At 35.3% G+C, this 14562-nt stretch overlaps 1 protein-coding gene across 2 annotated transcripts in view; it reads left to right on the top strand.

The window, feature by feature from the left end:
* LOC117181505 (probable actin-related protein 2/3 complex subunit 2) overlaps nt 1-14562 on the top strand; it is a 74555-nt gene that overhangs the window by 31011 nt on the left and 28982 nt on the right. For both annotated transcript variants that reach the window (XM_033374252.1, XM_033374253.1), the window contains exons 2-3: nt 22-115; nt 9615-9714. In XM_033374252.1, the coding sequence (XP_033230143.1) occupies nt 22-115; nt 9615-9714 (194 nt within the window). The remainder of the gene's footprint in view (nt 1-21; nt 116-9614; nt 9715-14562) is intronic.

Below are 14562 nucleotides of genomic sequence, written 5' to 3'. Positions count from 1 at the left end.
AACATTTTAAATTGCTTCTAGCCACAAACCAGAATCTACGGATACCTCCATAGCAGATTTTGATGGAGCTTTATTTCACATTTCGAATCTAAGTAAAGATAAAGCAAAACTTAGAGTAAGTAAAGTACAGTTCTTTAAAATACTTTATCCATTATTTTATTATAAGTTAGGGAATATAAAAAAGATCTTTATTCGTAATGCTAATAAGGATGAAAATACGTTTTGGCTATCAAAAAGAATCTCCTAAAGTTTCATTTAAAGTTCTTTATTTTGTTCAATGCAAAGGAAGTTAAAAGTCATTACTTTCGTTAACTCCAATGCAGTTCAGAGTGTTGAGTGTGACATTAGATCAGAGAAAAACTTAAAAGCAAGGATTCATTCAAGGAGGGATTCCAGGTCCCGTTTGAGATATAATCATGGATAACGATTTGAAGGTGATCATCGATAGGCTATCAACAAACATTGAACTAATCACGAAATCCGATAATGAACTTCGGAAGGAAGTACAAGATTCATGCGGGGAAAATCAATAGGGATTTATGTGCGACGCTGACGGAGATTTTCAAGAGTATAAACTTGCAAATACCTGATTTGGCTGTGACTGATGCTTACAGATTGGAAAAAAGTAGTCGGCAAGCGTCCCGTCATTGTAAAATTCATAGCATTAAGGTGAATAAAAGTAGTATTCTCAAAAATGTCAGAGTTTCAAAAACTAGATCTGACAGTAGCAATTGATTGATCAAAACAAGAAAGAGAACAGAGGAAAGAGTTTCTCAAGAATGTGGAGGCATTTAGAAAAATGGGCAGAATTGAGACAAGTAATATTTGATGTAAAATTTTCTGAAATTTTGCTTGGTGCTGTCAGAATTTCAAAAAAAAATTCATATTAACAAAGTTTTATTTGTTCATTTAACAAAAAACACGAAATTTCGAATGAGAAAAATTTTTCATTTCATATTTTTACACAGAAACCGTCTTTGGAATTTTATAATTTGTGAATTTCTTGCGTCCATGGAATTCAAGATGGCAGCATCCAATATGGCGGATTAAAGCCGAAATTTGTTGCTTATTTAGATATTTTTCTTATTTTTTATTTAAAAATTTTTTTGATGATGAATGTTTATCAAATTGCGTATAAAAGGGTTTTTTTGGGTCGCTGGTTACGAATCTGTTATCTGTTATCTGTTATAGCTATCTTCTTCTAGATTAATACTACATAGTTGCGGTTTTTTCTTGAAATTTTTTACTTTTTATCACTTTTCAATCAGAGTCAAGTGATAATTAATTCAAGTTAAAAAAATAATTGTTTAAACAATTTATTATTGTTGCTAATAATATTATCTTTGCTTAATGATAGAAAGTTGCGGTTTTTTTTTGAAATTTTAAACTTTTTGCTCACTTTTCACTTGAAGTAAGTTAATATTTAATTTAATTTAACCAAAATAGTTGTTTAAACCAATAATTATTGTTTATGGCTATCTTCTCTTAGATTAGTGCTAAAAAGTTGCGGTTTTTTCTAAACTCTTAAGCTTTTTGTCCACTTTTCACTTAGTGAGGAAATAATTAATGCGAGTCAACAAACATGCTTATTTAAACCATTTATTATTGTTTATAACCATTTTCTCTTAGATAAGTGCTAGAAAGTTGTGGTTTTTCTGAAATGTTTAACTTTGCTTTACCTTTTTAGCTGTGAACAAATAATAAGTAAACATTAGAGAGAATTATATTTTAAACAATGTCTTTCTTTTTTACTTTTAATTATTCCATTCTTTGTTTTTGTCTCTTTTGTATAATAGCTTTCTTGTTTTAATTAATTTTTTTTAGCATTGGAAAAAGAACAAAAATAATTGATTTAAAACAATACAATACTGTTTAAAATATGATTTTCTCTAATGTTTATTTATTGTTTGTTGACAACTAAAAAGGTAAAGCAAAGTTGTACATTTCAGAAACACCGCAACTTTTTAGCATTAATCTAATAGAAGATAACTATAAACAATAATAATTTGTCCAAACAATTATTTTTCTCAAATTAAATTAAATATTAACTCACTTGAAGTCAAAATTGGGCAAAAAGTTAAAAATTTCAGAAAAAAACGACAAGTTTCTATTATTAAGCAAAGAAAGTATTATTAGTAATGATAATAAATTGTTTAAACAATTATTTTGTTAACGCGATTTAATTATCACTTAACTCTAATTGAAAAGTGATCAAAAGTTTTAAATTTCAGGAAATGCCGTAACTATGTAGTATTAATCTAGAAGAAGATATCTATAAACATGAAAAATTTGTTTAAACAATTATTTTTGCTAAACTAAATTAAATAATTACTTATTTTAAGTGAAAAGTGGACAAAAAGTTGAAAATTTCAGAAAAAACCGCAACTTTGTACCATTATTCTAAGAGATTATTGTTATAATTAATAACAAATTGTTTAAACAATGAATTTTGTTAACTTTAATTGATAATTACCTTGCTTTAACTGAAACGTTGAAAATAAGTTAAAAATTCAGAAAAAAACCTTGACTTTCAAACCCTTTTCTAAGAGAAAGTTGGTAAAAACAATAATAAATTGTTTAAACAATTTAAATAAACATCTAATTATCAGCATAAAGTAGAATATCATATATTTGAAACAATCGAAAAAACCACAAAAAAATCATAATTAGCGCCAAAAACTCGAAAAACCCATTTTTGTCATGTATGACTCTATAAAACAGACTTATGTGGGTGATATTTGAAAAGTAATATTTTATTCGAATTCTGTGACTAATTGTGAATGTAAAATTTTATATGATTTCAAAAGTCTTGAAGTATTTTCAGTGACAATTAGAAAAAATTTCAAGTAAGAAACCCCACTGTTCTTTTTCTCTTGATTTTATCCTATAATCGAGCTACACGGAATGTAAAGAGTATATTCGATGATGATAGTCTGCCATGTATTCGGGATTTAGAGATCTTTTTTTTTTGGTCTGAAAAACAAAATTTACAGTTTTTTTTGTGTTGCAAAAACGACACCAGATAAAAAGAAAGTCTAAGGAACAAAATTGTTTTTCTAAAAAAGATATAACAAATGTATCTTCATACTTCTATCTCACGTTGTTTTAATATGTTTGCGTAAATTTGAAGTTTATTTAACTGCAGTTTTCTTATACAACAAAATTTTATGTTTTCATAAAAAAAATAATATAATAGTTTCAACAACTTTTACATCCAAATTTTCCCTTCGAAATCAGTATTTTTAAAACAACATATATTCTCCATTTTATCCACCAACACGTTCTTAAAACTTCAGTACTTTTTTATTACACTTTATAATTCTATTATTGGAAAATAAAAAACAATTTTAAACGATTTCATACATAGTTTCTTAAAAATCTCGAAAGCAAGCCGAGATACGTTACCGTCGGAAAGTGTCGGTCGGTATGATCAGCGAAAGTTCTATTAAAAATTACTGCTGACATTGAAACGTTCAAAAAAGGGTCGAGAACCTTTTTTAAAAACCCGTTAGAAAACTTATAAAATTGCGCGTCAAATGAGCCCTAATATAGATATTTTTGACTCATTGAAAGGAATATACCATGTGAGAAGTGTAAAAAAGCAAGAATTTTTCGAATTTTGTACCTCGACTTCAACTTGTGCACATACCTTGGAAAGTTGTAGCAAAAATCTTAAATTCATAACACACAGTTTTTGACGTCTTATATTCAATTTAGGCCAATACAACTTCAAAACATATTTATGGGTCATCGAGATACGATTAAAAAAGTTTCAAATGTCAAGTTTCAGTCGGCAAACACTGCTGTCGACCGCGAGAGCGTTGATCGCCGAAAATTTCTCAAATATTGCTTCTTAACTTTAAATCGTGTGCAGATTTAGCATACTTCTGAAAAAAATTGAAATTGGCAAGCCGTAATCTGTGAAATCTATCTTCAATTTAAGCCAATAAAACTTGCAAGATATAACAATAAAAGTCCAAGACTTGCAAGACTTGCTGCTAAGGCGACCAATTTGGCACAGACAAGCTTGAATTTTTTTTGTTGATTTTCGTTACAACCTGCCAAGGTCATGCTACAAGTTGAATTGAAGATACAATATTCCAGACATTCTTTGATTTTTTCTATTTCTCACGTAGTAACTCTCATCTAAGAGTCAAAAACATCTACACCAGGGTCTCGGTTTCAGCACAGTGTCGGTTGTTCCCTGCCGATAGCATTGCTGCTAAATCTGAGGGATCGAAACGTAAACAGAAGGGGCCGCCTCGACTGTTTACAATTCGAATTCATAATATTGCGCGATATACACGACTGAGTACTCGCGCACTGCAGCGCTTCCGAGCTGAGAGTCGCAACCGACCCTCGCCCCTTGCGCTGAGAAACTGCGTGTGCCAGCTGTTCTAGGAATCGGTAAACCGCGGATTGTTAAAACGAGAGTCTGGTGTATTAGGGCTCATTCGACGCGTAGTCTGATAAGATTTCTTACATAAAAACTTTTCTCGCTTCTTTTTGGAACGAGTAATTACGTTACAAAGTCTCAAAGTATGAAAGAACAGATGTTAGACAGATAGGTTAGACATTTTCACAGTGTACGTGAATTTGTGTCTGTACAGTGAAGAATTATTTTTAAAAAATTGTGCACAAAGAAGATGTCAGGGTACCGTGGTGTACCTGACGGCTTATCTGACCCTCCCTAAGGCGATTGAGCTCGGACTCGAAAGTCAGCGGGCTTGGTGGTGCTCAACCGGAGAATGCTATATTATGTTGCGATGGCATCTTTAAATTAGGTACTTCTGTATACAATTTTGGAAAAATTAATAACATATGTCATTTCGTAGATACCTCAGCAACTATGATACTGAAAAATGTCTTTAAAATGTGGACACTTCTTTACAAGATCAAGATAAAAAAAAGAATTTGGAAGATTTTTAGGCCATTTTTTTAATTTGCAGAATTATTTCAAAGTTTTAGAAAAAATTTTAATTATTTTAAAATTTATTCAACAGCTATTGAAAATTCCGAAAGTTCTGAGGATTTTGAAATACAATTGTGAATTATTTTCATGGTTTTGAAAAGTTTTAAGAAATTTCAACTGTTGAAAATTGAATTTACAATTTTCTTTAATTTTAGACTGTTGAATATCTATCTGATGAGTATTTAAATTGCTGAAAATTAAAACGGCCTTACAATTTTTTTTAGTGAAAAATCATTAATTAACCCTGTAAGGGCTTCGTTTATCAAACGAATTTTAAGCAACGAGAAACTTCTAGTGAAACTCGCTACGAACTTGTTTCAGCGGACGATATGAAGTTTGGAGAGGTTTAAATGGGGGACTTGATGTAAATGTACCATCGCAACATGATACAGTAGCCTCTGGTTGAATACCACAAAGACCTGGCGACTTTCGAGCCCGAGCTCGATCGCGTTACAATGGGAAGGGTCAGATGAGCCGCCTGGTATCCACGATACCCTGACATCGTCTTTACCCAAATTTTTTTTTTATGAGTCCTTGAAATTCAATAAAAAAAATACATGAACAAAATTGTAGGGATTTTCTCACTATGCAGGTGCGAATTGAGCTGCTGGATCGAATAAGGGCACATCAAATTATTTCTCTGGGAGTGAGAAGATGCGCAATGAAATTTTACATCTTGATATAGCCTTTAAAAATTAAAATTCAAAGATGTTTTTGAAAGCATCCAGGGGTATTCCCAGTACCAGCGAAATAATTGTATGTGCCCTCATTAGATCTGGCAGCTCTAGTTGGGTTCAGTAGAAGACATTTTAACTTAATTCAGGTACCGAAAATTCATGTTATCGTGAAACAAAAAACAATGTAATTTTGAGATATCTTTATGTAACTCAAAGGTAATAAAAAATTTAAAGGTTAAGCTTCTGCATATATTATTGTTACAATCAACGCTATGTCTTGACGTTAGTGCACTAAGCTTCTTGGCGCAAGCCGAGTTGTGGGTGGCGCTGGGCGGCATGTAAACCTGCTATTGCATGTGATGATAATAACTTAAAACGGATAAACTAAATATTTATTTTTGTTATCACTAGTAATACACATAAAAAGTCTTATTTAAATGAATAGAAATATAATTAGATAAGCTTCTAATATTGCATAAATATTTTTTTTACTTATAAATAATTAAAAATATCAATTATAAAATTCTATTGATCAATTAGGGGACAAAAAATATTCAATTTATTTCAATTAAGTAGTTAATATAAGTATATGACAAAGCTACTGAACAAGTCCTCGGGTTGCGGATAGATGGTCCCTGTAGCAAGGGTTTCTACTGAATATGGTTACAAAAATAAATAGGCAGTCGCGGACAATTGTCCAGGAGTGGCCCCGAAGGAATTAACCCCCAAGCGGAGGTGTAAAAGCCGTGCTGAAAGCTGAATGGCACCTAGGTGAGGTGTCTAGAACGATGACTCTGGGATACTGGGCGACCTCCCAGAGTACGCAGCCTTATCCTTGCATGCGTGGCTCTACAAGGATGGATGAACCCCTTTACCTAGCTTCTCGTGAGAACAACAATGGCAACACCAAACATAGTTGTAGTAAGTGCGGTTCAAAGCAACAGAACGCGCAGGGCTCTCGACAATGGGTCGACCAACAATGCCGACCACTCTAGAGCTGGGGGAGCCAATGAAGATGGATTCAATGCAATGGATCGGTGGATTCTTGGGACATTTAGGTGGACGAACCGACTGAATCACGACTTGGTAGAGTGCTACGATGCGAGTGTGGCCCCTGAACGGGGTTACATGGCACGGCTGCATGCTCTGTGGTGCGAGAAACACCCAGAGCTATCGCACTTTTCTCATCAACGTTTGCGAAACTATGCCGAACTGCTCCAAAAAAGGGGCTATGTAAACGGAACACCTACTCTACCATAGCTAGAACAAGCCGGCAACAGAGAAAGAGAGACGACACTAAGACCAACCGCGGGCAGGCATCCGATGGAGGAAGAACGATGCTCTATGAACCGGAGAAACATCAACACCGAAGTTCTTCTCAAGCGTAAAGATCTGGCTGAAATGGATGACGAGCTTCGTGGAGATTTTTCCGAAGAGTCGGACCTCTGGGCTATCAATTATTGTGTGTATGTATTTTACATGGACGATCTTAAGTTCTATGCTAAAAACAAAGAACAACTACATCCAGCTCTAGGGATTGTCGAACGATATACTAAGGAAATTGGAATGGAATTTAGGTTAGACTAATGGGCCAAGGTTTATTTGAAGCGAGGAAAACTTGATGGCATCCCTGAAGACCCTGAGCTCGTCGATAGAAGCCCTATACGACACTTTTGCTCTAGAGAGACTTATGCATACCTGGACGTGCCACAGAGCCGCGTTCAGGATATGACGTCTATAAAGGATACTCTCCGAAGCAGATACAAACGTCTCATCCGTCAGATTTGGTCTTCCGAACTATCGGCGACGAACATGCTTGTGGTCCCGGTAGTACTCTATTCATTTGTAGTAGTTCCATAGACGAAAAACGAGCTCAAATCTCTTGATATCGGGACAAGAAAGGTTATGCACATGAACAAAAGCCTGCATCTTAAATCTTCTGTTCCGCGACTGCACATCTCACGCCGTCAAGGTGGTCGCGGAATATTGAGTCTTGACTGTCTTCATAACAGGATTAATCTGGGTACAGCACATAGTGCGAAACATAGTGCGAATTCCACATAAGATACCATATTAAATTGTTTTCATATAGTTTATTTCCATGGGGGGGGGGGGGTAGAAATAATAATTATAATTCAGAACTTAAATATTCATGCAGATGAAATATTAATAAACTTTGTTTCACATAAATGCTTGCATGCGAAGTAATGACTCTACAAACATGTGTGAAAAATCATTTTGCTTGAATTAAAACAGTAGTGAAATTTGACAAAAGTTAAAATAACTATCTAATTAAGATGTGAATCAATAATGTACGAAGTGTATTTCAACAAATTTTTTCTCATACGTTAAATTGCTCATCATAAACAAGTTATAAGATAACCACACTCTACTAGGTCCATTCTAATGAAAAATTAGTACTGCTTAACGAGATGAACACGATTCTTCTCGTCGTCTTAGCGAAGCTCTTATTCTTGAAACCATGTAACAAAAAAACTTCATATCTATAATACAAAATTAGATAAAAATATTTACTATATCGGTTTAGTTATTATATCTGTTCAAAATTAATCATTATTGGCAACAGAAGCGAACAGTTCCTAAAAAGATTTTTTGCATTTCAAAATATAATAACAATTATTTTAGAACAACCACATAGATTATAACCTACACGTCGAAAAAAGAAAACGAACTTCTTCACAATTCTTTTGGAAAATATTGTGTCAACAAAATTAGGAGTTATATATGTATGTCTTTAGAAGTTTTCACGAAATTATTTTATTTTTGTTATATTTTCGCAACAACTGCAAGTTTTGGTTTGTTGGTTAGCTAACCCATTACAGCTTTAAAATATGTTTATAACACCCATTATTTACTTTTTTTTGCACAAATTATCTGTAATAACATAGTAATATTTTATTTTATTATATCAGTACTTACTCAAGAATAATTTCCGTCGTTATTAACATTTGAAAAATATTTTAACCATCAATTGCCTTCTTCATTTGTCAAACAATTTTTAAATATTCGAAAACATTAGGAGCGCAGGCGCTAATCTCTTCTCAAGTCCCTGCGTCAGTCGAACTTATCACTTTCGGAACACTTTTCAGCAAATTCCCGGCAATCATCTGATTGGTCAAAGAACCTACACCGCAAATATACTACTCTGCTAATATTTATCCATGGGACTGCGCCCTTAGATTCATGTGATTTTGACCCGATCCATGAAAATTCAAACTGAGAAATGTAATAATACAATTTCCCCACAAAACCACGCAATATACAATAAATAGACGTGAGATCAAAATGATCTGTTTTTATAAGTTCTAAAAAATTGAGTTTGTCTGTTTTTTTTTGTAATTATAAAAACCAGAAAATGAGAATACGAATGTTACGAAACCAATGGATGTTAGGAATTGTAATAATATAAATTTATTGAAATTATACATTTTTCAGGATACAGAAATAAATGTAATATACATTTGATATAATAATGCTGAACATAATGTAGAAAAGTTCACATTTTTGACAAAATCGAGTGTGAAGCACGAGATACGCGATGAGAATGTATTCGTCAAGGCCGAAAACGCTTTAACAAAAAAGAATTCACAATAACAAAATTACTGTTGTCGATGCTTTGACCTTTAATTTCAACTGATCTGTGCACAAATATGGGCGATTTTTTAATGAAACTTTAGAGGAGTACTTTTGACCTCTTCAAAAAACTTTTCATTCCTATTAGAACTACGAATAAAGAAATTCATTTTTTCTCAATAGGCCCTATTGTGAGTGAAGTTACTAAATAACTTAATTTCTGTTTTTTTTTGCCGTTATGTTTGTTAATGAATTTCTGCTGTTTTCTCCTTCTCGGCGTACGAAGCGAGTTATTTGAGTAGAATCGTCTCGTACGCCGGAAAGGCTAATAGTAACAACAGAAAGATGTTAAATGACATTCATTTTTTCAGGTTAGTATACTGCTCAAGTTTTATAAACAGTTGCAAGAACATGGCGCAGATGAGCTACTGAAGCGGGAGTACGGTTCTTACCTTACTGATCCGGAAAGTGGTGAGATTAACAAAAAAATCCTTTTTATTGTGTTATATGTGACCGTCCGCGAAGAATGGAACCTAATGCGTCAAAGCTGAATTTTACAGGACGGGCGATTGTAGCGGACTCTGTCAGAAAGCATTTTAATAGTGGGGATGCGTGTGCGAAACGCATCCCCTCCACTTACCAATTCACCTTTAGGCACTTTATCTGTAAGCACCGCTCGCATCAGTCCGCTTCGGTTATGCCCATTAGTGGTGAGTGGTGGGGCTGGTTTTTCGCAGGCCTCTCGTTTCGCCTCCGCGTACGGTTATTATGCCTATGTTTGTAGCTTAAGAACAAGAAAAGTAATTACCCTCGAATATGCTGATTATTGGATATAAAGGAGTAACTCAGAAACTATCGATTGGCGAAAGAAAATAAAAATGGTTTTTTCCGCATGAGGTCCCTTCCTTCGCGGACGGTCACATATGATCATTTAATTTCAAAGGACCCCGCATCAAATAAACATGAAATGGCTTTCGGTCGATTTTGATTAAACTTCGTAAAATTGTAGTTCTCAATGTCTCGATCAAAAGTGTTGTGGGGCACAAAGTCCGAAAATGAACAGTTTTCGAGTTATAGAGGGCTAAACATCCAATCCTTTTAAGAAACACTACCAAATGTCTCGAAAACATTGAGAATTACAATTTTACGAAGTTAAATGAAAATCCACCAAAAGCCATTTCATGTACATTTGCTGTGGGGTCCTTTGGCTTCTGAAACTGCACACTGGGGCAAAAGATCTAAAATGCATGATATTTTCCGATACTGAGACGATACCAATATGATACTCACCTTCCATTCTCGGATTCTTATTGCTCATTTTGGTGTCGTATCGGAAAAATATAAAACAGTGAGTTCTCGTATCATTATCGTATCGAAATTATGAGGCAAAACGATCAGATGGGATTTACCTCGTTCACAATAGAAAAGAGGGTAACCCTGCGGAAGAAATTTGAAAGCACTCACTGAGATAGCGATTGGTCTGATTCAAAGAAACCCAGAATTGTTTCTTTACACTTTGTTTGATTTAAATAAAATTTTTTTACATTTGAAAAACTTGTACATATTTTACTTAAATCTACAATCCTGTGACCTAATAATACTACTAATTGTATTTTACATACTTATTCTTCTTCATATAGGTGGCTTTGTTATGGTGAAAATGTAGAAAAAAATGTTTATTCAATTAATTAAACGTTCCTGAATTAAAAAATGTTTTATACAATATTCTAATCAATTTTCCTTATGCATGTGTATGTATATGTTCGAGTGTGTCTGGATGTCACACTTTTTGTGTATAGGATAACTTAAAGATGGTTTCAAATAAATTGAAAAAATTTGGAACGTTTATTTCACACTAATGTCTTAAAACTGACCAGAGGATTTCTAAAAATATTCATTACGTTTTTATAGCACTTTATAATTTTTGCTTAATCGGTTTGTTGATGCAATAATATAAAAGATTTTTTGACTTTAGAAATTCACTCAAGATTAAATTCGCATTTAGTTTGTTTCGTCGAAATATAGTTTGCCATATTTCGGATTTTACGGAGTTAGTATTTTACGTAATTTGTATTATTCCGAATTACTGTTCAAAATAATGTTTATTATTCCGAATTACTTTTTAACATGATTTTTATTATTCCCAATTACTCTGGGAGAAGCCAAGCTTTGTATTGAATCGATCGCAGAGTGTAACCACCTATCTCATGACAGAGTGGCGACTTGCCCAGGAAACTGAGAAATGATCGGGAATTTAATTCAAAAATTGGGAATAGACTTCAGATCGAAGTTGAAGATTCATAATTTTAGTTGAAAATTAATTTGTCAATTGTTTCTGTGTTGTGTTAAAGGATGCTTAGAATAAACGTCATTAATTAAAATAAATGTTTGGATTTTGCTGCAAATATGAATATGTTACTTTTAGTTGACCGGGAAAATTAAAAAACTTGACTGAGAAATGACCGGGCATCCAAAATAGTCCGCCGAATCGCTACCCGTTATGGTTGTGAGACGTGGTTACAGCTGAAGTGTTACCGCGATTTTTCCAGGAGCGGGTGCAACTTTTCAGATTAGCTCCCGCTCCCAGCGAAATCCTGCCTTGTCCTTATCACAAATTTTTAATATATATATATATACAGGGTGTCAAAAAAGTCCTGGGACGGTTGGATATTACCCCAGGTAAAATATTTTTAAAAAAGTGAAATGTCATTCCTGAAGTAAATTTCAACGAGGAATTCAATGGTGACCTTCATTTTGACCTTGAAGTTGACCTTCATGGCTTTTTAAAGGTCAACTTTGTTTCTTAAATGGAAACCCCTTTTTTACATCTGAAATCGATAGAGCGGAAAATTCTATGTTCAGGTACGTACCCAAGTCATAGGTCAATTCTACGTTCAAGGTCAGTTAGATGTTATTTGAAATTAACAAAGTTTTCCAAGAAGTCAGTGCAATTCCTGAAGTAAATATCAACGAGAAATTCATTGGTGAGCTCTGTATTGTTCTTGGTGATGATCTTCAAGGTTTTTTCAAGGTTTTTCCCAAGAAGTTTACGTTTCCGTTTAGCATTATCCAGGAACAACGACGTGGACGTAGGAAATTCTGTCCCCTTTGGGGTGCTTCATTAGCGTGAGTACCCTTGCCTCTCACGTTGTGGGGTGCTTGATTAGCGTGAGTACCCTTGCTTCTCGCGCTTCAGTGAAGATGTTCGAACTGAAAACCTTGAGCTTCTTGACAAAAAGCTATGCGATTGTAAAAATGAGTTACAGCATTACGAATCATCTCCCTATCAATCAAAGTATCCTGTTGCAGAATCCGATTCTGCAATTCGTCTAAGCTTTGCGGTTGCGTTGAGTATACTTTGCTGGTTAAATAACCCCAAAGAAAATAGTCGAGAGGCGTCAGATCAGGAGATCTAGCAGGCCATTCGATTTCACCCCTTCTTCCAATCCACCTTTGAGGGAACTGAGTATCCAAATATGCTCGAACCTCCCTACCGTAATGAGCCGCTGCGCCGTCTCTGTTGCACACTCGAGCTGCAACGATTTTACCCAAAATATTCAGTTAAAGTAATTATCCTAGTGATCGGTGCTTTCAGAGGTGCGTAGCTATCACTGGTATATTGTACCCACGCAGTGATTCTTTTTAGGCTATTACGTAGTGAAAGCTCGGCACCTCTAAGAGCGCCGATAAGGCCTATGGATGTAGGTCGGTCTCGCATGTCTCGGACAACTAGATAATATGTGAGCTAAATGCTCAGGGTGTACATGGCACACTCTGCAGCTATCATTGGGAATGTCTGGGCTCAAAATGTGGCGACGGTATGTTAAGGTGGAAATGACACTGGTCACGGAAGTTTTTCTCTTGTGCTTTCTTAATCCGGGCTTTCAGGAGTGAGAACTCGAGATATATAAGATTTGAATCATTTTGCTCACTCCCAATACTGAAGTTAATTTCGAGTGTTTCAGCAGCCTCCTTCGCTGCTTTTTACAGAAACGGTGCTTTACCCATTTCTTCGTGCTTCCTGACCCTTTTAAGAAGAGGGTCTCTTCCATTTGCGACTCTATGTGCGGTACTCAGAATAATTCTGCGATGAAGACATTCAAAATTCAGTATTCCGCGACCACATTAACGGCGTGAGATGTAGAGTCGCGGGGCAGAAGACTTAAGATGCATGCTTTTTTTCATGCGCATAACCTTTCGTGTCCCGATATCAAGGGATCTGAGCTCGTTCTTCGTCCACGAAACCACTCCAAATGAATAGAGTACTACCGGGATGGCAAGCATGTTCGTTGCAGATACTATGTTCCTCGTCGACAGTTCGGAAGACCAAATCTGCCGGATGAAATGTTTGTATCTGCTTCGCAGAGTATCCTATATAGATCTCACATCCTGAATGCGGTTCTGTGGCACGCCCAGGTATGTACTAGGCAGTCTGATAAGTCCCTGAAAAATGAAACACCGAGCGTTTTTTTGGCCAAAGTCGGTTTTATTTTTCAACATACTCTCCTTTTAGGTCGATACAGCGAGTCCAACGATTTTATAACTTTTTGATACCGTCCGAAAAGTACTCGATCGGAAGGTCTCCAAAATACGCCTCAGTTTCAGCTATGAGCTCCTCATTTGAGTAAAAACGCTTACCGGTGAGCCACCTCTTCAGGTTAGGGAACAAGTAATAGTCGCTGGGGGCCAGGTCTGGTGAATACGATGGCTGAGGAACCAATTCGAAGCCGATTTCATGCAATTTTGCTTGTACAACTAAGTATGAATGAACAGGCGCATTGTCGTGATGATAAAGCGGTTTTTTTCTTTTTCAAATGCGGTCGTTTTTCGGCGATTTCGATTTTCAATCGGTCCAATAATGATGAATAGTATCCTCCGGTTATGGTTTTTCCTTTTTCAAGATAGTCCACGAATATTATGCCATGTGCATCCCAAAATATGGAGGACATAACCTTTCCGACCCATTGTTGCGTTTTTGGAGGCTTCGGAGCATTTGGCCCGGTGGAACCCACTGTTTTGCCTGTTGCGTTGACTCAGGAGTGTAGTAGTTGATCCAGGTTTCATCCATGGTTATGAATCGGTGCAAAAACTCGGTCGGCTTACGCGAAAATAATGCAAAATTCTGCTGGGAAGTTGTCACATGAATTCGTTTTTGGTCCACTGTGAGCAAACGCGGCACCCATCGCGCGCAAAGCTTCTTCATGCCCAAAACTAAAGGCACGATATTGCCCACACGTTCCAATGATATGCCTACAGCATTAGCTACCTCTCTCAATTTCACTTTGGGATCATTTAACATCATATCATGGATTTTTTCGA

Source organism: Belonocnema kinseyi, chromosome 10 (assembly GCF_010883055.1).
Source record: "Belonocnema kinseyi isolate 2016_QV_RU_SX_M_011 chromosome 10, B_treatae_v1, whole genome shotgun sequence".
NCBI lineage: Eukaryota > Metazoa > Arthropoda > Insecta > Hymenoptera > Cynipidae > Belonocnema > Belonocnema kinseyi.
This window is presented reverse-complemented; position numbering and strand designations above follow the sequence as displayed.